Below are 22,980 nucleotides of genomic sequence, written 5' to 3'. Positions count from 1 at the left end.
CAGCGCCCAGTGGCACCTGCTCAACGCGCCCGGGAGCGCTTCCGCCGTACGGCGCCGGGCAGCCAATAGGAGCGCCGTGCTGCCGTCGGTGCGCGTAGCGATGACGTCCGAGCGCGCCGGAAGGAGCGGGCAGGGCTCCGGGCGGCGGGAGGATTTGGCGGCAGCGGTGGAGCGCGGCGGGGGATCCAGCGCCATGAGTGTGCTGCTGAGCGAGGGCGCCATCGCGGTGAGGGGCCGCGGGGCCGGGGCCGGGGCCTGGGCCTGGGCTCGGCCCGGCCCGGCCCGGGCTCGGCCCTGCGGGGTGTGGGGGGGTGAAGACTGCGTCGCGCCTGGGCCCGGGGAGAAGGGGGCTGGGCACCGAGTCCGGCCCGGTCCTGAGGGGAGAGACCAGGCTCGGAGCTGGGCCTGGTCCCGGTAGGCAGGGAGAGCCCTGGCCGGGTCCAGCGCTGACGGCTGTTGCCGTGTCTCTGGCCGTTCCACGGCAATTCCTCCTCAGCTGTGGCTCTCGAAGCGTTCCTGAGCGAGGTGGTGGCAACCTTCTGAGGGTCCCTTTTTCTTTTCTCCAGGCCATCATGCAGGGGGAGAAAGTCTCCAAGCCCGTGCTGCAAGTCATCGTGAGTACTCTCCCTTACCTCTTGTGCCAGTCCATTAATGACTGTGCGTGCTTCTGTGCAGGCTTCTGAGCGCGGCCAAACTTCCTCTGCAGAGGAGCCAAGCCAGGCTGATGTACTCTTAGTTTCGTTTACTGGCTTGTGTTAGGCTGTTGATATCGGTGCTCAAAAAAAAAAAAGCTGAACAGATAGGTCATTTGCCAACGATGTCACTTTATGTTTTTGAAGAGTTTCTGAACAAATGAGAACTAATAATCTGTTGTTTCCACATAGAATACACGGGCTATTGCTACAGGAAATGGGCCACCACGTTACCGAGTGTTGATGAGCGATGGGGTCAACACACTCTCCTGTAAGTATGGCAAGCTGTAGTGAGATTTTTTTTTTTTATAAGTGTGGAGATACTAGTGGTGCTAAAGTTGCTAGTCTAGTCTCTAGGTGCATAGCGATGAAATGAGTATTGAAGGAGAATGTGGCTTGTATGGGGACAACAGACTGAAGCATGCAACTGCATTTTAACACTTGGACAAAATTCTTCTCTTCTGGAACTTTCTTTGTGAGCTTTAAGCAATTAACTCATTACAGGGTATAATGAAAATATAGAAACCTATACATGTTTTTGCAACAATGATTTTAAAGTAATTTAGCTTAATCTTTCTCTGATATATGATCATTCTAGCTATCACTGCGCTCTGAAGTTTGGGGAATAAATACAGTATAGTTTCTGCTCAGTTTTGATGACTCATTAGCAGTTACACTCTTTTCTATGTGTTACCTAACTGAGCAAGTTGTAGATCTAATGCAACACTAGCAGACTGGCTGGAAAAGTTGTGGCCAGCCATGGCAGCCCTGTTTAAGGTTGGCATGTGTTAATTGCTTCATTGTTTTTCTTCTATTTCTGCAGCATTCATGTTGGCAACACAACTGAACTCTCTGGTGGAAGAGGAACGCTTATCAGCCCAATGTATTTGCCAGATTAACAAATTCATTGTCAACAGCCTGAAAGATGGAAGGTATATATGTTTCTTAAAGTACGATTCTACAGAAAGGCAGCTGCACTAGGCCTTTGTGACTAAGCAGAGGCCAAATGCTTTTGATTGGGATTATCTAAAGTACTCAGTCTTTAGGGTGCAGGAAGGAAAGTACACAGCACAAGCAATAGCACAAATAAAAAAATTGCAGATTGTGACTGTGGTGGGTTCAGATATGACTAGTACAGTGATTTATTAATTTAAAGTTTCCAGTTGGAATACTCCAAATTGTACAAAATTTCATTAAAATTCACTTAGAATTATCTGCTGTGGAAAAGAAACAGTGAAGATTTCTTGTTACTTAGGTGTTGTGGAATCTGGTCTTTTATGAAAATTTGAGGGAAGGGAGGTAGGATACTGCAAAATGAGAAGGGATCTGATTGAAGTGATTACAGAATAACTATGTGTGTGTCTAGGAGACTGTGAGCTGAGGTTCCGTGTCTTTTCATTCATTGTTTTTGTGGAGGGAATATAACCTCTTTTGAGGCAGGGAATATATTCTCTCTTGTAAAATCTGGCATAGTTTTGATACTTTTAAAACACTGTGTTGTTTCAAGCCATTTCTGTGTGCCCATTCAGCCTGCCATCCGCTGTCCTTGATGAAATGTGATACTGTTTCAAGCCTACTCAGGCTTGTACCTCAGGAGAGGGTTAAGTTGACAGTGGAGAGCTTTTGTCTTCCAGATCCCTCCTCCAAAGAATCAGCCCCTAATGGTTGGTTCTCTTATCTGCACGCAAAGGATATTTAGAGTCTGATAGACTTGCTGAGGGAGTGAAAGTCTTTATTGCTGTCTATTCTATGTTTGTAGGAGAGTGGTTATACTGATGGATTTAGATGTTCTGAAAACTGCTGATAAGGTTGGTGGGAATATTGGCAATCCAGTGCCATACAATGAAGGTGAGTGTCTTCTGTAAACAAATACCTTTCTGAACAGACTGTCTGTTATGATAGTCTTTCAGCTGTCTGTTTCGTTTAAAAAGAAGCAGTCAGACATCTTCAGCTTTCTTATGCCTGGAACAGTGATGTCCAGATCTTGAAAATCCTTTCTATTTGTGTAACACAAAATGGGTTTTGTTCATAAACTCTATACCATGGCTGAAGCTTCAGTCTCTACATGGTATTGGGAAGTATCTATACCTTATGACAACATTGACAGGTTTTTATTATACGTTAGTGGTCTCTGCCTAGAGTTCCAGTAAGTATGCGGAAGCTATTCTATGTCTCCTCATAATGAGTAATCAAATAGATTATAATTTCTTCTGTCTGGAAAGCAAACGGCAGGAAGAAGATGTAATAATGATCTCTGAAAATATAAGATGGCATGGAGGGGATGAATAAAGAATGATGAATCCGTCTTTCTTTTCTACGTTTGTTTGATGCTCTTTAGTTCTCATATTGTCAGGTAGTGGTTTTAAAACAAAGGCTGTACTGCACCCCCAAACATTGCATAGTTAAGTTATGGAACTTGTTAAGGTAGGTGCCAAAAATTGGCACAGGTTCAAAAAGCAATTAGACGTGAAAGAAAAAAATCCATTAAAGGCTGTTAAACATAACAATACATCCTCTGCATGAATGTTAGGTTCAGGAAGCACTAAAACTTAGATTGCTCAAAGTGCATAGATGAGATACTGGTATGAAAACACGGCCAGCATACAGACTTTCCTAAGCACCCATTCCTACCCTGCCATCTGAAAAATGATGATGCGCTGGGTGGACTTTTATCTGACCTGCTATGAATCTTTTGTTTTTATTATGTTGCATAAGTAACTGTGTTCTTCATTTTCGTGTGCTGAGCTTACAGTTCTCAGGCAAACATTTTTTGAATTAATATATTTTTTTCCCCCTGAGATATGTTCAAGAGTATGTTCTGTTCTTCCAGTTCTGATCTTTAAAAAAGAGAGGATAATAAGCACTTAAAGAAAATATTTGAACAGCTCTGTCATTGACGTATATACTACAGATAATAGCTGAAATTTAATAGCAAATAGCTCTTCTTGAAGATTTTTTTTTTTCTTTTTTCCTGGTGGAAGTGAATTAATATGTTTTTATTATGAAGACCATGCACTAGTGACAACATTTTTCTGTATGTTTTGGACAAACAGTGGTGGTAGGTACACTGCCATTCTGGTTAGAAATCTACTTTACTAATCGAAGTATAAATTATAGACTTTGTTGCAAAGGCAAAGACATCTTTCTTCATTAACTTTTCTTTTTCCTAGGGAATTAGAGGGGCGTTTGTTAAATGAGCCTAAAGAATCCTTTGTTCCTTTGATAGTTACTTAGCTAATTGCTGTTTAAAAAATGTGTTGACATGTCAGATTTTATGGTTTAATCCCACAGTTGCTGTAGAGACCAAGATTTTCAGAATAGCTATTGAGCAGACTGTTTTGTGTCTTTCTCCCATTTCCCTTGCTTGTGTGATAAAAGAGTTTGTGAACTATAGTGGTTTTCAGTTATCGTATTGTTGCTTAGAAACGACTGGGAATCTGATATTTTACAGAACCGAGCTGAAAATATACCTTTAAGAGTATAAATTTTGTTAAAATTACCATGACTTTGATCGAAGTTGTGTTCTTCATTTGTGTTTACAAAAGTACTCAGCAATGAAGTTTTCAAGTCTAAATGTCTTTGGAGATGTTACAGCTCTATGATCACAGTAAGTGTGGTCTTGCACTCAATAGTGAGGAGATGCCGAATTTGATGTGATGTGTATTTCATTTTAACACTGACATTATTCTGCAGACTTCATACCCTTTTATTTGATACTAAATAAGGTTTCGGTTACAGAAGACGGTAATAGTTTAGATTAGGTACGCTTAACCCAGCCTTTCTGCTCTGCAGGGCTGCCTGATTTGTCATGAAGGCCTTGATAAAATGGCAGAGGCGTATTTCAAGTTGCAGATTCTTTTAAGTTCCTGTATATTTTGAGAGACTGTATTTTTGAGGAACGCTCAGCTAATGCAGAATGAGTATCTAAGAGTGCTTTGTGGTTTAGGTGGAAAAAAATTTCAGGTATTTTAAAAAGAATGTTTAGTTCTACTTTTGGTCTTACTTGAAATACAGATCTCAAATTGCTAGACCTAGGATTAAGGAATATTCTTTCCTAGACTCTAATACCACAGTAGGACCCAGGGAGTGAGAAGCTGGCTTTTGTCCACTTTACGCTTGAGCAGTAGGAGGTTAATCTGCCTAACAAGGAAGCTGGAGACACAATCTTCTTAATACATATTGTAAAAACTTTTCAAGCAGCATTTCATAATAGTATTGAAAATTAAGATTGAGCAGTTTAGTTCTTGGTAGAAAACTAGACTGTAATGTTATTACTGTCATTAATCTCATATTACTCTGATGCTGGACTTTCTTCTTACTATGACAATTACTTGCTACTTACGTTTAACTTCTGTCATTAATCTTTGAATGTTGAAATGTTTGTATACTTACACGTTCACCTGACCTCTTCATTCTTGCCCTTCCCACCATTGTGATTCGGTGTGCGTTCTTTCAAAATACATTTTCTTCCCTTCCCCATGCTGCTGCTCAGTTCTGGGACAGGTCTTCTGTCACCATGGCCCCGTAGCAGTACCTCTTGGTAACAAATTATTGGAAGCAGAGGACTATTGTTATACAGCTATTACATTAGTGTGGGCTGTGTGGCTAGCTTTGGCCAAAGGTCTTGGGTTTGACTAACCCAGTATATATAGCAGAAATGTGATCAGGTATTTCAAGTGTTGTTTCAGCTTCTGCTAATAAAAACTAACAGCAAAAAACAGGCAGAGGAGTCAGTTTTCTGAGTGCCTTAAGTGATCTGTAGGCCACCAGCCGCCAAAAATCATAGCTTAGGAGTCCCTAGACTCTACAAGCGAGAAAATTGGAGAGATATTTCTGCTACTTCTGTATTTGAACACATGCACAGATGTGTTAGTACATTCTTAAACTGTTGAGAAACACCAGGCTATGGGTGGGCAGCCATTAAAATGTGAATTTGTGTTTCATAATACACAAGTGTTCTAATGTATGTGGTGGTCTTTCGTTTGCGTGTGGCAGGGTTTTTTAATTAAAAAGTCCTAGGGGAAAAAACATTTGGAACAAAAGTAGCAAGGAAGTCTTTTGCTGTTTCATATGCACATTCCTGTTCTTCAATATTCTTTCCTTGACCAGATATATTTTTCTTTTAATGTGTTTTGTTGGGTTTTTTTCCTCCTTCTCCTCTTACACATAATGGTTTTGGGGTGTTGAGCACTGACCCTGACTGGGTTCTCTGAGTACCTGAGGCAGATGAGCAAGGGTGAAATCTGGCTTCTCCATCTAGCGGATTCTGCAGCAAATACACATTGCTGTTTGACGTCACTCTGTTGCCAGGGAGACTGCTGTCACCAGTTCACTGATGTGACTCTACTGCGGCAAGTTAGAGGAGCAGATTGGTTTTGTGCAAGGACCTTGTTTTGGATTGAAAATAACCAGAGGGTTATCTCTGTAGACTGCACAACATCAGGCAACACTACATCAGGGTATCCTTGTGTTGCTTCTGCTCCTTTACCTTACTTCTGTGCCATCCTGCCTTGCCATTTTGTTCTGGGATTCTCTGCTTTTGTTCCTTGTGATGCTTATGGGCTAGGTCTGACCTTCTTTTCCACTTTCTCTGACTATCTTACTCCTCACACCCCAAATCAGGGGGTCTTTGCCTGCTCAGGCCTGGGAATTCTGCAAACTGATGGCTTAAGAGTTAGTTGCATCCAAAAAGACAAAAATGTTGGATGTTTTCTTATCTGGAGGCAAAATATGATAGGACAATTGTTCTGCAATGTAATTCAAATTTTTGAACTGTAGATTAGTCTTCCAATGTACTATTTCTCTAGATATGTCACTCTGCTCTTTCTCTTGTAATTTATCATCAATATAAGGCAAGTAAAAGTCCTGGAATCTAAAAAAAAAATGTACAATATGTACTTACTATGGCATCACTTTGCTCCCTATGCAATATACTGATGTGTCCCAAGAGGAACCCTGGTGAATGCTGAAATTAAGACTCTTGTGATCCCCACACTAAATATCTTCATATTTTGGAAATAAAATACAGCAGGTGTTTTCTTTGTCTTGTCTTAACTTGACTTTACCCAGTGGGTTTTTGGCCCTTTCTGAGTTTTAAAAGGGAATTCTCCTACAGTTTTTATCTTAGCTGTTAGGTGGTAGCAGAAACTACCTGTCAGAGCAATAGAAGCCTACAAAAACTGAGAAGTTGTCAAGATTGCTTCAGTGCTGTCCTTTTAAATAACTGTCAACCCTGAATTCTTTCGAAGTAGAAAGCAGTTGCTTGAGGAAAGAGATCTGACTGAAATGCCTCCATGGTTCAACAGATAGCTTGCTACTGCTGTGTCTTATAACACCTGAATTTTACCATGTGTTCTCTATGTTTTAAATTTTTTTTTTTTTCATGCAAGTCTTATTTCCTAAAAAGGCTTAAGGTTAGTTTTAATTAGTGTGCTCCCTACTGTACTATATGGTCTCTTTCCATTTGATTACCAGGGCAAGGGCAGCAACGTTCTTCAGCTTCAGCAGCAAATCCAGCACCCAGCAAACCACAGCAACAAAATGGCAATTTTTCAGTACCAGGTAAGAGTAATCCTGGGCAGTAATTCTGGTTTCCATTTGTGCAGTGCAAAACTACAGCTTAAATTTAAAAACATCCTTTCTATAATGGTGTTGCACAAGAAACACTCTGTTAAAGACTAACCCATAGCTCGACAAGGTGAATTCTCTCAAGAGGCTACTGTACACTTGGATTTAATAATAAATTTTTAAAAAGGGGAAAAAAAATAATCTGTGCCCCTTCCCTCCAAAGGAAACAACTTTGACAAAGCAGTGTAAACTGAACATCTGGTCTGATGCACTTTTGCATTCATGAAACGGTGTTCTGTGGACACCCAAGTAGGCTGTGGTTTGGAGCTGACCAACAGGTGTGTTACCAATGCTGAGATATTGAGGCCAAACAGTTTAGGTGGTACAGTACTGAAATTATTTGATAGTACATCTATAAATACAGGTTTTTGATCAAGACCTTAAATAGTGAGATACTGAAAAAGGCAGTCAATTTAAATGTCAGCCTGTAGACTTTTCTTGAAGCAAAAAAGTTGTCAGTCCTAGCTCTTGGTACTGCTTTAACCAGTCTGTATTCTTTACCCCTGCGTTTAAGAAGTATTTTGAAATAGTAAAATTTTGACGCTCGCTGCAGCAGAAAACAAGCTCTTCTTTCCTGTACTTAAAGCTGATCATAAGAGTTCTGTGCTTATACAATGACAAGATTCAGTTTAGAATTAGCAATATTGCTTTATGTCAGGAAACTATTTGATTGTGAGGTACCATTCCTTAGTTGTTTCCCCAAATGGTGTAGCTCTAGAGCCTGATGTACCATATTTTAGAGAATTTACTGCTAACTAGTTGTTTCCCACTTAGACCGTGTTGGAGTGATTGACTGTGGACACATTTCCACTTCCTGTGTAAGTGCTCTAAAGGTCTAAGAGTGTCTCTTCTGCAGCCGTTTGCAGCCTAGAAAATACTTGTGACCAACAGCAGAAGTGATTTAACAAACTTTCATCCACTCTGTGGTGCCCACATAGAACAGTGAATGGAGCTTTAAGTGCCTACCCAGTGTTAAATATAACTTTGCCTTCTATGCAACTCCCCATAGCATGGTGGGAAAAGTTCTGCCTGACCTTGCACCACGAGTTGGTTTTAACCTGGCTTTTGTCTGCAAGGCTGAAATTCTTTATGCTTTGTTGTGGTTTTTGAAAGGTCCTGCTGCTCCAAAGTACCATGCTCCCTCAAACCAGTTTGCTAAAGCGAGCGCTCCCAGCTCAGCGAAGACGCCGGGGGGATCGCAGGCCAAAGTAGTGCCGATTGCCAGCTTGAACCCATACCAATCTAAGTGAGTTATCGTGGTCTGCCAGGTATTACTCAATGTCACAGGCATGAAGGAACAGTAGCTTCTTTTTGCTTTCTCCTGTATGAAGCTGTCAAATCATTCTTTGAGTTCTTTTGAGTTTATTGGTTAACTTCAAACAAACAATCCCAGCAATAACAACAAAACCACCCAGAGAAACAAATAAAAAAACCTACCATAGAAACAGCTGTACAGATTTTGGGTTGGTTTTGTTTCTTGTTTGGGTTTTTGTTTTGGTTTGGGGTTTTTTTTGTTGTTGTTTGATTTGTTTTTAATTTCATCAACGCTCTGACAATCTGAGATTTGCCTTTGCATTGTCTTGGTGAAGTTACCCTGCTGAGCTTGATCAGTTTTTAATATTTTAGTTGAAAATCAATTGACTTCTCTTTTTTCCTAAAGCAACCTTCTTTTTGGTAACTTAATGACAAAACAGCTCAGTAAGCCATTCACTTCGGCTACTGTTCTGTTGAAAAGCATGAGGATGTAATTATTTCATGAATGACATTTTTAAGTTATGCAAACTGATTTGATTACCCCAGTTAAATGTGAATCCTATAATTGAGCTCTTGAGTTCTAGCATGGCTTTTCAGAACAAGGAAACTGCTGTATGAGAAACGTACCCTAGAAGAGTAAAAGATTTGAGGCCTTCTATGTAGAAGGATTGTTCGCTACTATTATCATACTAGATGCTTTATCGCTGGCTTTGTTGCTGCTTTCTCTAAAACTTTCTGCCTTTAATGGTCTAGGCCATTAAAATAGAAAGCAGCAGAAAAGCAGGTAGAGTTGCTGAGGTGCAGTGGAAAGATTCTCCCTTTTAAATAGTGACATTCCAGTTCCAAAGGTTTGTAAATTGTCTCTTCTTAAAAAAAAAAAAAAAAAAGACGACACAGAACAGTGATTTCTTGCATGATTTCAGGTGGACCATTTGTGCTCGTGTTACCCAAAAAGGCCAGATCCGCACGTGGAGCAACTCCCGTGGTGAAGGAAAGCTCTTTTCTATAGAGCTAGTTGATGAAAGCGTAAGTGTCATATGTTGAGAAAAAGATAATGTATGTCAGATGCTGATGAACCCTTCATAAAGACAGAATGTAGGAAATAAAGTGTACTATAGGAAATGGGGTTTTTTTTATTACGACTGAAGCTTGTATTCCTGTATTCATTAAGTTGAGCATCAACGACCCAGTTTTTATCCAGAACGAAGTCTTAAATGTATAGCATTACTGATTATTTTTCATCAAAGTCTATGGTGTGTGACTAAATTTTTGCAGCTTCAAAATATAGTTGTTTATGGAAACTGACAAGCTAATACTTAGGTTTGTGGTGGTTTCCTGTAGATTGAGAATGAGGTCTCATCCTTGCTTAGATACAAGTTACAAAACGAGGAGCAAGAGGAGCATTGCTCCAAGTTACAAGCTTTCATTTTCATGAGGAAATCAGAGTACAAATTATTGTAATACTAGGAAATTTCATCTGTGGTTGGTTTGGGGAACGGTATCTGGTTAATCTAACTAAACTTGTAGTTTGTCAAACCTCTTATCAAATTACAGCCTTCTGTCATGAAAACAAACAAGATTCTGCTAGATTTTGTTTAGTATAAAATGTGAAGTTAATAATGTAACATGTTGTCATCAGCCATTTGTTTTCTCTGCATACTGTATGTGTTCAAAATTTTTTAAAAAACCAATATTTATATATAGTGAGTTTATAATTGTTACTATTTCTTACTTAAAGACTTCACATCATGTATGAGTGGGAGATACCACAATATACTGTGTGCTAACTTGTGGAGCGGCATGATCTATTTGATTTTTTTTTTTTTTTTTGCATGTAATGGCAATTAATACCAGTTTTACGAGTACCTTTTCAGAGGTGTGTGTATATGATATATGTAGTTCTCATGCATTTCGTTCTGAAGCTCTAGATATACTAATGAGACTTGAATACGAGATTTGATGGTGAGGTGTAGAATATGTCCTTTTAACTATAACTACAAATGCAAGGAGAACGTTGTTTGTTTCTCACACGCCTGGAGCTAGCCTGGTAGACCACGCTGTGTCTGTATAACTGATGCCACTTAACATTGCAAAGATTTCTTTTTATTTTTTTCATGCCGAATTTCAGTTCTGACCAGCTCTCCTATTTTCCTGCAGGGTGAGATTAGAGCTACTGCATTCAATGATCAAGCAGACAAGTTCTTTCCACTCATTGAATTGAACAAGGTATGGTAGCATTGTGCTTTCATAGACTGACGTGAGCTAGAAAAGAGGAACTTCAGCATAGCAAGGATTTTTAAAGGTGAACACAATCTATTTTCTCTGTCTGACTTCTGATAATATCCTCTGTTTCATTGCTTTCTCCTGTAGGTATATTATTTTACCAAAGGCAATTTGAAGACTGCTAACAAGCAATATACAGCTGTTAAGAATGACTATGAGATTACATTCACTAATGAGACTTCAGTTGTGCCCTGTGATGATGCCCAGCATCTTCCGTCTGTTCAGTTTGAGTTTGTATCCATCTCTGACTTGGAGAACACACCCAAAGACTCGATTGTTGGTCAGTCTAAGTAGCAAAATGGCAAGCTGTAAAGCTCTGAAGTTTCACTTTTGTGTCCTGAATACTGGGGAGGTAGTGAGCATACAATGCTTTGAGTGTTGTAATCTCTTAAATGAAGTTATCCAGTAATGGTTGCCATTAAAAATATCTCGGGCAGTTTTGCTGTTAAGATATCTTTGCCCTGTTCTGCTAACAATGTATAATGATTTTTCTTCAAACTTGTGCTTCAAGCTAAAGACAGTAAATGATACTTGTTTATTGTACTATGATCATTGTTTTCCACAGAAAAGGGCTGAAAGAAAAATGTCCTTGCTCAGCACGTGTGCATTTCATACCTTCCGTGGTCTTGCTTTCTTTCACTATCTAATTATCTCTGTAGTGATTTTGGCATAAGTCATTGCATCCAAGTCCAAGTTGCATGACTGTTTTGGCTTGCTTTGTGAAGTATTGGAGGTTTGTTTTTCTGTAATTTGTTGGGCAGAGTACTCCGGAAAAATCAGAGGCTTGGGTGGGGGCGAGGGTTCTCAGGTTTCACAGGCACAAGATGCCTGTGATTCAGAGGCATTCAGCTAGGAATTTTAAAGGTAGATCTGTAATATTAAAAATGGTATATTTTTAGGGAGTACAAAGGGGATTGCATTAGCTCTTACTACCCAAACATGCAGACTTGTTTAAGCTGCAGCTTACGGTTGCAGGGCCACAGTGAAGGCACCAGCCAGCTGCTTCGTTGTGTTACAGTCACTTTGAAATCCCTTGCCTGAGAAACTTGTGCTTAAGCAGCAAGAGTGTGGGTTACAGGATCAGGGCTGAAGTTCTTTGACACAATGTGGTTGTGATGGGGAAAGATAGTGCAATGCCTTGATCTCGCTAATGTGGCGAGGCTTGCATTCATGAATATCTTAATGAATTTGTCAACAGAATTAAAGCACTGAAGAGTTCTGTAGTGGAGCATTCCTACCATAATACACTTAATTTCCATATCAGATTTGATTTGAATAGGGAGCTAGGATACAAGGTAAAAATCTGACTCTAGGTTTGAGTTCTTCTCTTGTGATCTTGTATTCCCCAGTTGTGACCCCTGAGTAAGTCTAACTAAACTGTAACTGTTTTTCAGATGTAATTGGAATTTGTAAGAGCTATGAAGATGTCACTAAAATTACGGTGAAAGCTAACAATAGGGAGGTATCGAAGAGGAACGTGCATCTGATGGATACATCAGGGAAACTGGTGACAGCTACGCTATGGGGAAACGAGGTATATGCTCTTACCTGTCCTTAAGGAAAGGTTCCTTTGTGTAGGATGAGGAAATGAGTGTGCTGTTGTCATCTGAGATGGGCATAGCACTGAGACAGAGTCCTGGGTGTTTAAGGATCAGGGGCAAGGTGAAAGACTGTCTGGTTTCATTCAGGTGTGATGTTCTTAACCTTTCTCTGACAAACTGCTGACATGATCTGACTAATGTGCTCTGAACAACTTGCAGACGTTATGTCTCAAGCCCAAAGACTGAAGATAACAGGCTTCTAGTTTAGGAAAGGATATGAGTTGCAGTTTGATTATGGAAAAGCCCTGTGGCTATGGCTGTCTTATTTGAGATGAGTTTTATTTGTAGGGTGGGATACATGTTACCCTGCATAAATTGCTGCTTAACTAGGGGGTTGAGAGGCTGTATCTCAGACTAGGAGTTTAAAGCATCAGAGCCTTGGAATTGGAAGTTTGAGTAGTTGCAGTAAACTGCTTCTTTAGCCTTTCAACAGGCTACTTTGTTTTCCAGCAGTGGTGAAGATACTTAGGGATTTATCTTCCAGTCTATAAAATGGGAGTGATCCTGCCAGCATGACAGTGATGCTTTATGGCTAAATGATCAAGTGCACTGATATTGTAGGTAGTTAAACACCATTAACCATCTGCTGATATGAATGAAGTAAACTGAAGTCCAATATCACAAAGTTTTGAGGTTGAACCAGGTTGTTATAGGAGAGGCTACTGGTCATCAATTCCTGGCATAACTCTTCCAACAGAGAGCAAGGCCTGCATTTTACAAAGTTAAATCTGTTTGCTTGCTTGTAGAAAAGAGACAACAAGCATTGAGGGGAAGTGACATATGGCTTGCAGCTGGCACAGTTAGGGTTAGAATTTGCATCTCCTTTATAACAGTCATTGCCCTAACTGCTGGGATATGTTTTGTGTTCTTTTTACATCTCATGGATATAGTGAATGCTACTGCTAACTCCAGCTCATTTGTCATCTTCAATCACGTGATCCTCCTCTTGCTTGCTAAGTGGTGTGGGGTCCAGAAAATCTATACCTTTTAAAACCTCCCTCATGCCAAGAGGTGCTCTGTTAATGTCAGACTTTACTCTGATAACAAAGCGATGGCAATTGAACAGCATTAAAGCAGCTTTATGAGATTAAAACCAGAAAATGGAAAGTTGAGAAAAAGTGTTTGGTCACCATACCTACACCTACTTTTTGAGTTGTAGTAGAATAGACATGATTGGCTCAATCAAGCCAGGTGAGTTGTTTCATCTCCTGAAGAGTCTAATCTGACCAAATAATTTCTCCTGTTTGGAGAAACCTCCATTCCTATAACCCATCTCCCTTTCTAAAATCCTTGTGTAAAACTAATGGAGGGGACCAATCCTTTTTTTCCAAACCAGTGGTATGACTTAAGGATTCTCTGGTTCCCCAGGAAATGGGGTGTTAGGATTACAGCTTTAATTGTTAGCTGCCTTTTCTTAAACCCCTAGTGATACCATTTAAAACCTTACCTTCTAAAATACAGTAAGATAGTTTCAGATTTGGTCTCTTGTCATGATCTGTGAGTTATGACCGCAAGTTCAGTACCTTTACTGTAGCATGCTACTAACATTTTCTGTTTTTTCACATGTGCAGGCTGAACAGTTTGATGGTTCTAGACAGCCTGTGGTAGCCATCAAAGGAGCCAGAGTCTCTGATTTTGGTGGTAGAAGCCTGTCTGTCCTATCCTCGAGTACAGTTGTCATCAACCCTGATAGCCCAGAGGCTTTTAAGCTCCGAGGATGGTATGAGTGTGTGTTTATGTTGATTCATTCCAGCCTGCTGCAGAATATTTGTTTTATTCTGTTTCTCTGTACTTGAGCAGTCTGTATAGTACTGAAGAAAGGTAGGAGAGGATACGGGTTCTGGGGTTACAGCAGCTTCTCTTCCTTGAAAGCACTAGAACCTGAAAGGCTGTCCTTTTTAAGTTGTTCAATTCAGAAACTTATAATTCCATGACAGACCTTGAAAAATTGAAATAGGAGTAGTGCACGCTGACCCAAAGCCTTGGAAGGCAGCATGAAATCAGACTTGACCAGCTCTACTTTCTGAGGCATTATCTGAGAGAACGATATTTTTTTTTCACAGGCTTTTTCAATTGTGTGGAATCTGATACGCACTCTGTTAGCATAGACTGGAGGAACTATGTTGACTTCTTCCAATGTCTATTCTTTATCAGATATTTTTCAGATAGCAAAATAACATTTTTATTGTTGTCAGGAAAACAAAGTGATTTCTTGGTGGCTCGTTGCTTCTACTGTAGGTAGTTGCTAAATTGTCTGCTATAACTACTAATATGGTAAGATGTGGCATATATACGGATAAGGTTAAGAGCCAACAGCATCAGATTCGTGAATCCTGGGTTTTCAGATTCTAGTTAAATCACCCAAACATGGATAAGATATAATGGCATTCTCCATTTGTCATTGAGCTGTGGTTCTCCCATACTTCACAGGGTTGTTGAAGATAAAATTGATTGTGGGTCTTAGCTATTATTGTCACACTTTAAGTTCAGTTTTTGAGTCTTGTTGGTGTGTTTTTCAAATCACAAAACACACCAGAATGGGTTGGCAGTACAACCTTTTGCTGAAAAGCCGGGCTTTCTTATTTTAACAGAGGAAGCATAATCTGTTCAATGCTATTTGCTTTTTCTTTCGAAGCTGCTGCGAAGATAATGGTACCATGTAATTTAATTTTAATTATGGAAATATCTTGATGCCCTTAAATCTTGTTATCTGCCTGCCTTTAAGAAGCATGCAGTGCGTGGTTTGACCACTAGCTGGCAAACAAATTGCAGTTATATAGAACAAAGCTGTCCTCCTTTTGTGGGTTTATAAAATACTGTGCTAATTAAGTCGGACTATTAACTTATTCTGAAATGCTGGTTTTGTTTGCAATATACACAAATTACTGTAATTTTTTCATTTGCAGTCATTGATAAAAAAATCCTTCATATATTAAGCACATGAAACTAAATGTAAGCTTTTGATAAGTCTGTATGGTCTGCTATCTGAAAATAGAAGTGCATCTTTATGGTTCCAGGTTTGACTCTGAGGGGCAGCTTCTGGAATGTGCCTCGATCTCTGATGTGAGGGGTGGGCCAGCAGCTGGGACGAATACCAACTGGAAAACTTTGTTTGAAGCCAAATCTGAGAACTTGGGACAAGGAGATAAGGTAAAGTATGGCCACTGAGTACAAGCCTTGTGTATTGGGGAGAAAATAAAAAGCTAGATTATGCAGGCATTCTGCTTATTGAAGTAGTCCAGTTGTTGAGCGGTATGTGCTTACTCTGTCAGAATTCATGCTATTAATTTTTTTTTTTTTCCAAATAAATTCAAGATTGTTGCTGATGTAGCAACATGATACTATGTTTGCAAGAGAATTCTAGGCCTTGTATAAATGGTGGGGGGGGAGTTCACCCCAAAGATGTTTATATAAATAGCACAAAGTGTTCTGGGAGAAACAGGTGCATTAGGAGGAAGTGGTTTTCAAGGGTGCACACTTGGTCAATAGAAAAGCTAGGAATAAAACCCAAGTCTCTGGCATTCCAGTTCAGTAACCTCTGTAGGCTTATACTGCTTCTTGACTTATTTTTAATTTTTTTTTTTTTTTCAAACTGAAGTGCTAAGCCATTCGGGATATGCAAGAACTTCCATCTAAGGAAAAAACTTTACCTGTAATTCAGCTATTTTCTGTGAGATTTTGTTTGCCCATGCTTCTTAAGCAACCTTTGTTTATCTGTTGAAAGACTTGACCGTGGTCTTAAACCATTAGGATGATTATTTTAGTATGGTGAGTTGTATTTTGTTCTGTAGGCTATAGTTTAATCAAATGCTTATCTGTAATACTACACAGTAGGCTTTCTGGTTTTTGTATTGGCTCCCAAAAGAAGCATAGGAAAGTGCAGAATCTTAATCCTGTGAAAAAGTAGAGATTTGAACAGACACAATAGAGGAGCAAATATGCTTTATCTAAAGAAAACCTAGCAATTGGAGTTTCCTGCAATGGAAACACAAAATAATCTTGCTGTAGGGGCTTTATTTAACATAATGGAAGTCTGAAAATGATTGCAACAGAGGGGTTGATTTACAGTTTCCCAATAATCCATAGCTGTTAAGCTTTCTAATCCTAAATATCCAAGTATGGGTGCCTTGCTTTGTAGTTAATTCAGAATTGGAAAACATTGAGTATTTTGAGGCTAATGTTGCACACTCACTCTCCTAGGCGGATTATTTTAGCTGTGTGGGCACAGTTGTACATCTGCGCAAAGAGAACTGTATGTACCAGGCATGTCCCTCTCAGGATTGCAATAAGAAAGTGATAGACCAACAAAATGGACTCTATCGTTGTGAAAAGTGTGATCGTGAGTTCCCCACCTTCAAGTACCGCATGATGCTTCTGGTAAGTAAATGGGTTAGACAAGAGCATGTTTCTCGCTGTTTTCCTTGTACAGTCCAAATAGATATCTTTCGAGAGAATGGGGTGTTATAGTGCTGTTTGTCTATCTGTGGTGCCTGTGGGTTAGAGGATATTTAAATTGCTTGTAATGCTGTACCTGAGTGAGGGATGTTTCATTGAGCTGATTAGCAGTTTGTTTTCCTAGTGCTCCAATTAAAAGCTTTTCTCTTTGCCAAAAAGTTGATGCTAGCTCAGTTGATTCTGGTTTCCAAGTGTACTATGCAGTGCAGGGTACAGATGGCCTACGCCTCTTCAGTAGGGAAGATAAACTGAAGTAAAATGGCATTTCTGGAGAGCAGTAATTGCACTTTTACAGCTGCTACCTATATTTAGTACATTTTTTTGGTAGGTATTGTTCTGTTGCATGCTTTAATGGAGCCTGCTTCAGAAAGTTGTCTGAGGATTATTATTGTGATGCCCACTTACACCACAAGCATCAAACCTTCTTCTGTTTTACATTATAAGTTAGAGTTGTATCTGCTTCTTGGAAATGCTGTGCCAGGTGGGCATGCAGAGAGAAGGGAACTATCCCTGCAGTCTCACTAAAACGCAAACTGCTTCTGAATAATTTCTAGCAGATAACTTCTAGGAATGCGTGAACTACTTTACATAGCAGAATCATTCTTGTAGAATATAAAGGGGATACTGATGGTACAATTGTGGCCTTCAGAACAGCATGTCTCCTGTTTTCCCATTCCTAATTGTCAAACCAGCCAGGAAATGCATGTGAGGCTAGTACTTGATCTTTTTACTGCTCTGTCTTGTCCTTGAATGTTTTGTTAGTTTCCTCATAACATAGTATTATATGTGTTTATGCTCAAGTACTAGGGTATTTACAAAGTAAATGCAGATTGCTGTTTTGCTGTTTTTTAAAAAAGAAAAGAAAAGTAGGAAGTCACTGCCTTCTACCCTTGGTGGTGGAAAGTACCTATGGTGCATAGGGCTCTGATAGTTACTGGACATTTAAAACGCTCTTTAGCTGTGAAATAAAACTTTCTTTTGTACTGTCTTTTGTCTTCCTTGAGGAATAGGCAATTGGATGAAGTGACCTTTTTTTTTTTTTTTTTAGGTGACCATTGCAGACTGTCTAGAGTATCAGTGGGTGACTTGTTTCCAAGAGTCAGCAGAATTCATTCTTGGGCAAAATGCAGCTTTTCTGGGAGAACTGAAGGAAAAGGTCAGTCAATTAGCTTATTGTATTTTTAGTAAATGTCTGGAAGTTGAACTATGCTTTGTACATCTTGTTCTGGGCTGCCCTCAAATTTCTTGGCTTTTTTTGATCTTCCTGGTAAGGAAATATTCTTATAATGTTGACTATGAAGGCAACTTGGAGAAAGATGTAAGGTATGTGTGGAACACCAGTGCTGATCCATTAGAGAGCATGATCTCATCCCTGTGTGCGCACGTATAGCACTCCTAAGTCAGCAGAGGTGGCAAAGGCAGTGGGTTATGTTCATGTAGTTGCTGTGGAAATCAGCAGCATTATTAAAACAAATACGAAAGTGCCGTATGAAAGAAAGGGATATTCTGCTTCATTTGGCAAGAATTTGATCTTGCCCATTCTCTGAGTGATAGGCCAGCTCAGGGGCCTGGCAGCGCAAGATTGTTCTCCAGATGTTGGACTTCAGTGTCTTTTACAAGTTCACAAATCATTGCCTCTCCCTAGTCTGAAGTTCTTGGCAGGGACTTGTTTACTCTCCTCAGGATTATTTTCCACGGGCCATCTGCCTGGAGAACAGAGATTTGCCTCGTTTCCCCCATAGTTTGCTCCCACAATCAGTCTGTCTACCTCTGAGCTCTTTTGGCTGCTCAAAGCTGGAGATCAGCCTGTCCTTATCACCTGGACCTCAAGAGACAGCTGACTACTTGTCGATAGTACTACAGCCTTTAGAGGGCTGACAGCTTTAAGACATGTTGACTCCAGTAGAAAGGACAGGCTGTTTTATCATTGTACCTAGATTGGAAGAATCTGCAAAAAAACTGTTTTAGCCATGAATGCTAACAACGTTATGCCTAATGTGTTCCAAAAATTTGTTTACAAAAGCAAAAAGTTCCAGAACACTTTGTATGTATCTTTGTAAGTAGGCAGGAAGCTTTTTGAACTAATGTGTGTTAGCCCACTTCTGAAGGCTCTTTTTTTCCCACCAAATATCATCAGAAACTTTGTGGGTCATATGAAAACCATGTCTTGTAAAATAGGTCATTGGCAGAGATGCTTAAGTGATCTTCCTTTGACAGATTAGAACAGTTTTTAAGGTTGTAAGCCATTAAACACTGACAGTATTTTCCTTCCTTTGTCACTATATGCTTCTCTGCTGCATTTTTCCTTTCTTCCAGTCAAAATAATGTTTTCCTGATTTTATTTTTTTTAACTTGTCTACTATATAAAATCTATGTGTTTTTTGTTTGGTTTTGTCTTTTTTTAAATGATGATGTGGAAAGTGTAATAAGCTCTTGAATTGCGTGTGAGCATTGCTGCACTCCCAGGCTGAGGCTGGTTGATACTAGGGTTCCACAGATGCACCAGTTGTTGGTTAACCCGTTGCTTGAGCTGTGGGAGGGAAATGAAGCAGGAGGGTTGTTGAGGCTGTAGTCCTGGTTGTCCTGAGACACTGCGATAGACCTCATCTGCTTCTGCAAAGCAGGGCTAGTTCTCCTGTAACTTGCATACAAGAACGATTTTTGGATATATCTTAGAGAGCTGAAGTCCATGAAAAGTGGTACAAAGCTTGTACTTCTGGGATGCTAAACGTTTTTGTGGTATTATGAAGGCTGGACACCTCTGTTCTGTAGGAAGATGTATTGCTAGGGCATTCTAATTAGATGTGCTTGCACTTTTACATTTCCATTTTCAGACATTCTTAACTTGTCAATATTTTCTTACTTAGGTTGTGCTTAATCTCTGCTAGAATTCAAACAAAATTTCTTAGTCACATTTAATGCTGAAGAGAACTGGGTGGGGAAGGAAAGACGGCAGATCCTGTGTAACAGTACAAACATGTAATGTCTTTTGAAGAGCTGCCTAATGGAAATGGCTGAGGACAGAAAATGGAACATAATATGGAATGAGCCCTTGAGCAGGAATGCTTTGTGTGCCAGGAGAAATTGTTTTTGATTTGACACTTTTATGAGCCTTTAAAAATGGTACTTGATGCATTTTCAGTAGGCTTTTCTTAGTGGTTTTTCTCTGAAGACCTGATGCAGTATCCTGTGAGGTTGGTGGGGGTCTTTCCGCTGCTTATAGTATGTATTGAGTCCACGTACAGCCAGTGGCCACGCTAAGCATAGATACGCATGCATGGTTTTTCATCTACTTCTCCACTGTGCTTGTTACCAAAGGAGGTAATGTAGGGTAGCAGTGACTGGTATGCTAACAGCATTTTCCACTCACTAATGGTTAGCATAGTTTGTGGCAGGGCTGGAAACAGAAGCCAAATGCTTTATTAAGCGAGTTTTCTTATCCTTTAATCTATATGATGGTCAGAAGAAGGGGTTTTTAATATTCAGGAAGGGTATGCCTAAATTTTGCAGTCTGTGAAACTAGCTAGTCCTGTTCACCTTCATTTGTTGTGCTTTTCTAAACCTCAGGAGAATCACTGTGTAGTGTAAAATAGTGCTGCACACATTTAAAAACAGCAGATGTAACGCTTGGAATATGAGTGAAACTGAGGTGGGTTCAATTCCAGATCAGATGCTCTGTCTGCTGCTGGAGTGACTGATCAAGTCAAGTGCATCTGGTAGATAAATGCATTAATAATTACTTGTCTGTAGCATCATGGGGCTGCAGGATTTTTGTGGAATGTCAGTAGAGGTTTTTACAACTCAATTTTTACAAAAATAAACTTTTTGCACAGTCTCCACAACTTGTCTGCTTCTTTTCTACTGTTTTGACAAATTGTCTATTATAAATGATGATGATGTTTAGTGTTCATATGGTAATTAGAAGCAGCTTATGTTATAAATATGACAGAGTCTTCTAATGGTTATAAAAGCATGTTCAAAACATGCATCCACTTTTTATAGAACATCCTCTTAGATAAGCCTGTGTCAGGATGTGAAGGATACATACAGCCTTGATGATAAGCAGAGAAACAGAATGCCTAATAAGACAATTAATAGGGAAATAGTTAAGTCTGTCAGTGTTTGTGATCATAGCACAACATCAGAATTAGCCAATTAGCCAGCATGAGAGAATCTCATGTAGATTTACAGTATTTTCAGTCTGTACACTTGTTCGCAGATTCAATGCAACTGTACATTGTTTTCTTTAGGTAGCTAAAAAGTTTTCACCTTGAACTAAACTTTTTCTTAAAAACTAAGTTAATGGTTTTGGCATCTAAAATTTGATGGAAGATTCAGCTCTGCCTACATGATCCGGTTAGTTCCACCGTTTTGCCAGCATCAGCAAAAGATGAGCTGTTCTGAAAGTTCATGGTACTACCAGAAGCCTGGAGTGTCTGCAGCTGATATCTGTCTTTGTCCTTCTCACAGAATGAGCAGGCATTTGAAGAAGTGTTCCAAAATGCAAACTTCAACACGTATGAGTTCAGGATCCGAGTAAAGCTGGAGACTTTCAATGTAAGTATCCCCCAAAAGGCAAATAATGTAGCATGTGGCTTTTGTAGTTTGACTTGCCTCCATAGGAGGTGGCTTCCCCCTCTTACATTTGTGGGGAGAAGTTTCCAAAGATACTTGCTCACACAAATATTGTCAGACTTGAGCACTGAAGGAGGAATCCATTGTCATTAATTAACACTGCTCCCTCTCAGGTTTATCAGGCCTGGCTTGTTTCAAATGAAAACAATGTAGCTGCTCTGGGAGTCAACTTTGCACTCCCAGCTAACCCTGATACCAAGAGCAGTAGGTTACTGGGGCAGAAGGAGGTTAGAACCAAATGCCTGGAGTGCTTAGCATTCTTCTTCTACATGCCATATTTTTCTTGCACAGGATGAATCTCGTATTAATATTTCTCTTGCACAGGATGAATCTCGTATTAAGGCTACAGCAGTGGATGTCAAACCGGTGAACTACAGAGAATACAGCAAGAGGTTGATCGCAAGCATCAGGAGAAATGCTCAGCTAGGGTGAGGAGGCTGGTGCTGACTGATTGAAGCTAGAGCTTCCAGGAAAAACTCAATAGATGATACTACACTGACTCTTTCCCCACCCCATGTGTGGCATTAGTTACACTGTGCATGGTAGTCCAGTGTAGTGGGCTAAGTGATTTAATGTGTTTCTCTGAAGATATGCCCCTGGTAGGTAAGAGTACACTCTAACAGCCACGATATTGTAGACTGTTGTGGTCTATTAAGCTGCGACAGCTCTAAAGAGGAATCTCTAGACAGATTGCCAGGGTCTTTAGACAAACCATTCAGAACGTCTGAAGTAACTTTGCTTTCTTGCTATATGTAAAGCTGAATTATATAACCATTGTGTCTTCTTTGCAAGAAAGTAGTGACAGCCTTGACACTTTGACTTGTTCAGCAGAGGGTAGGAGGAAGAGTGTCATACAGCTTTCAGATATGGACGAAGGAGAACAGGTCTATTAGCGCAGGTTAGTTCCTTTCCATAGAATTCAAAGGCTTTCTCTTTTCACAGGTGCCATGCAGTTGTTAATGCTTGGAATGGCAATATGGTAGAATTATTAATCAAAGACATATCTCTTATATCTGAAGAATATCCTTCCTTCAGGGTTTAATAGACTGAGTCAGATGGGTCTGATATTAATCAAAATTGTCTCTTCTGAGGAAGGCAGATAAGCATTGACTCTCCATCCCCCAGGGAAATCCAGGCAACTACAAAGCATTGCTTTAGTTTTCTCTTCAATTAATACTATGAGGTTTTGACTGATTTTTAGCACACATTTCCTGCCTATACATATTTTCTATGTTTGTGTGTTCAGTTTCTTTGGTTTTATTTGAATGATGTTAATCAGAAACAGGTCTTTAAATGGGGGGAGCTTTGTTTCAATAAACACTGTTTAATTCCTGTGTAGTGAATTTTGCTTTCTTTGAACACCAAAGACTTCTCATTACTGGAAAGCAATTAATTAGCTTTCATAATAAGCATTCACTTGGGGGAGATGTTAC

The 22,980-nt window shown here is 39.8% G+C and overlaps 1 protein-coding gene across 5 annotated transcripts; it reads left to right on the top strand.

The window, feature by feature from the left end:
- The first annotated feature begins 178 nt into the window (after positions 1-178).
- On the top strand, positions 179-22,956 carry RPA1 (replication protein A1). 5 transcript variants are annotated; one of them, XM_075719525.1, is made up of 17 exons: positions 179-226; positions 567-614; positions 885-963; positions 1,516-1,624; positions 2,452-2,540; positions 7,167-7,253; positions 8,433-8,565; positions 9,497-9,599; positions 10,731-10,799; positions 10,944-11,136; positions 12,251-12,390; positions 14,029-14,177; positions 15,475-15,607; positions 16,658-16,834; positions 17,961-18,068; positions 21,383-21,469; positions 21,872-22,955. In XM_075719525.1, the coding sequence occupies exons 1-17, from the start codon at positions 194-196 to the stop codon at positions 21,977-21,979; spliced, it is 1,845 nt and encodes a 614-aa protein (XP_075575640.1). In that variant the 5' UTR covers positions 179-193; the 3' UTR covers positions 21,980-22,955. The 5 variants fall into 5 exon arrangements, with proteins under 5 accessions (XP_075575640.1, XP_075575641.1, XP_075575642.1 ...); XM_075719526.1 differs by having other exon boundaries at positions 2,452-2,546; XM_075719527.1 differs by lacking the exon at positions 21,872-22,955 and adding an exon at positions 21,212-21,268 and having other exon boundaries at positions 21,383-21,411.
- The last annotated feature ends 24 nt before the right edge of the window (positions 22,957-22,980 follow it).

The sequence above is a fragment of the Pelecanus crispus genome, chromosome 12 (assembly GCF_030463565.1).
Source record: "Pelecanus crispus isolate bPelCri1 chromosome 12, bPelCri1.pri, whole genome shotgun sequence".
NCBI classification, from domain to species: domain Eukaryota; kingdom Metazoa; phylum Chordata; class Aves; order Pelecaniformes; family Pelecanidae; genus Pelecanus; species Pelecanus crispus.
This window is presented reverse-complemented; position numbering and strand designations above follow the sequence as displayed.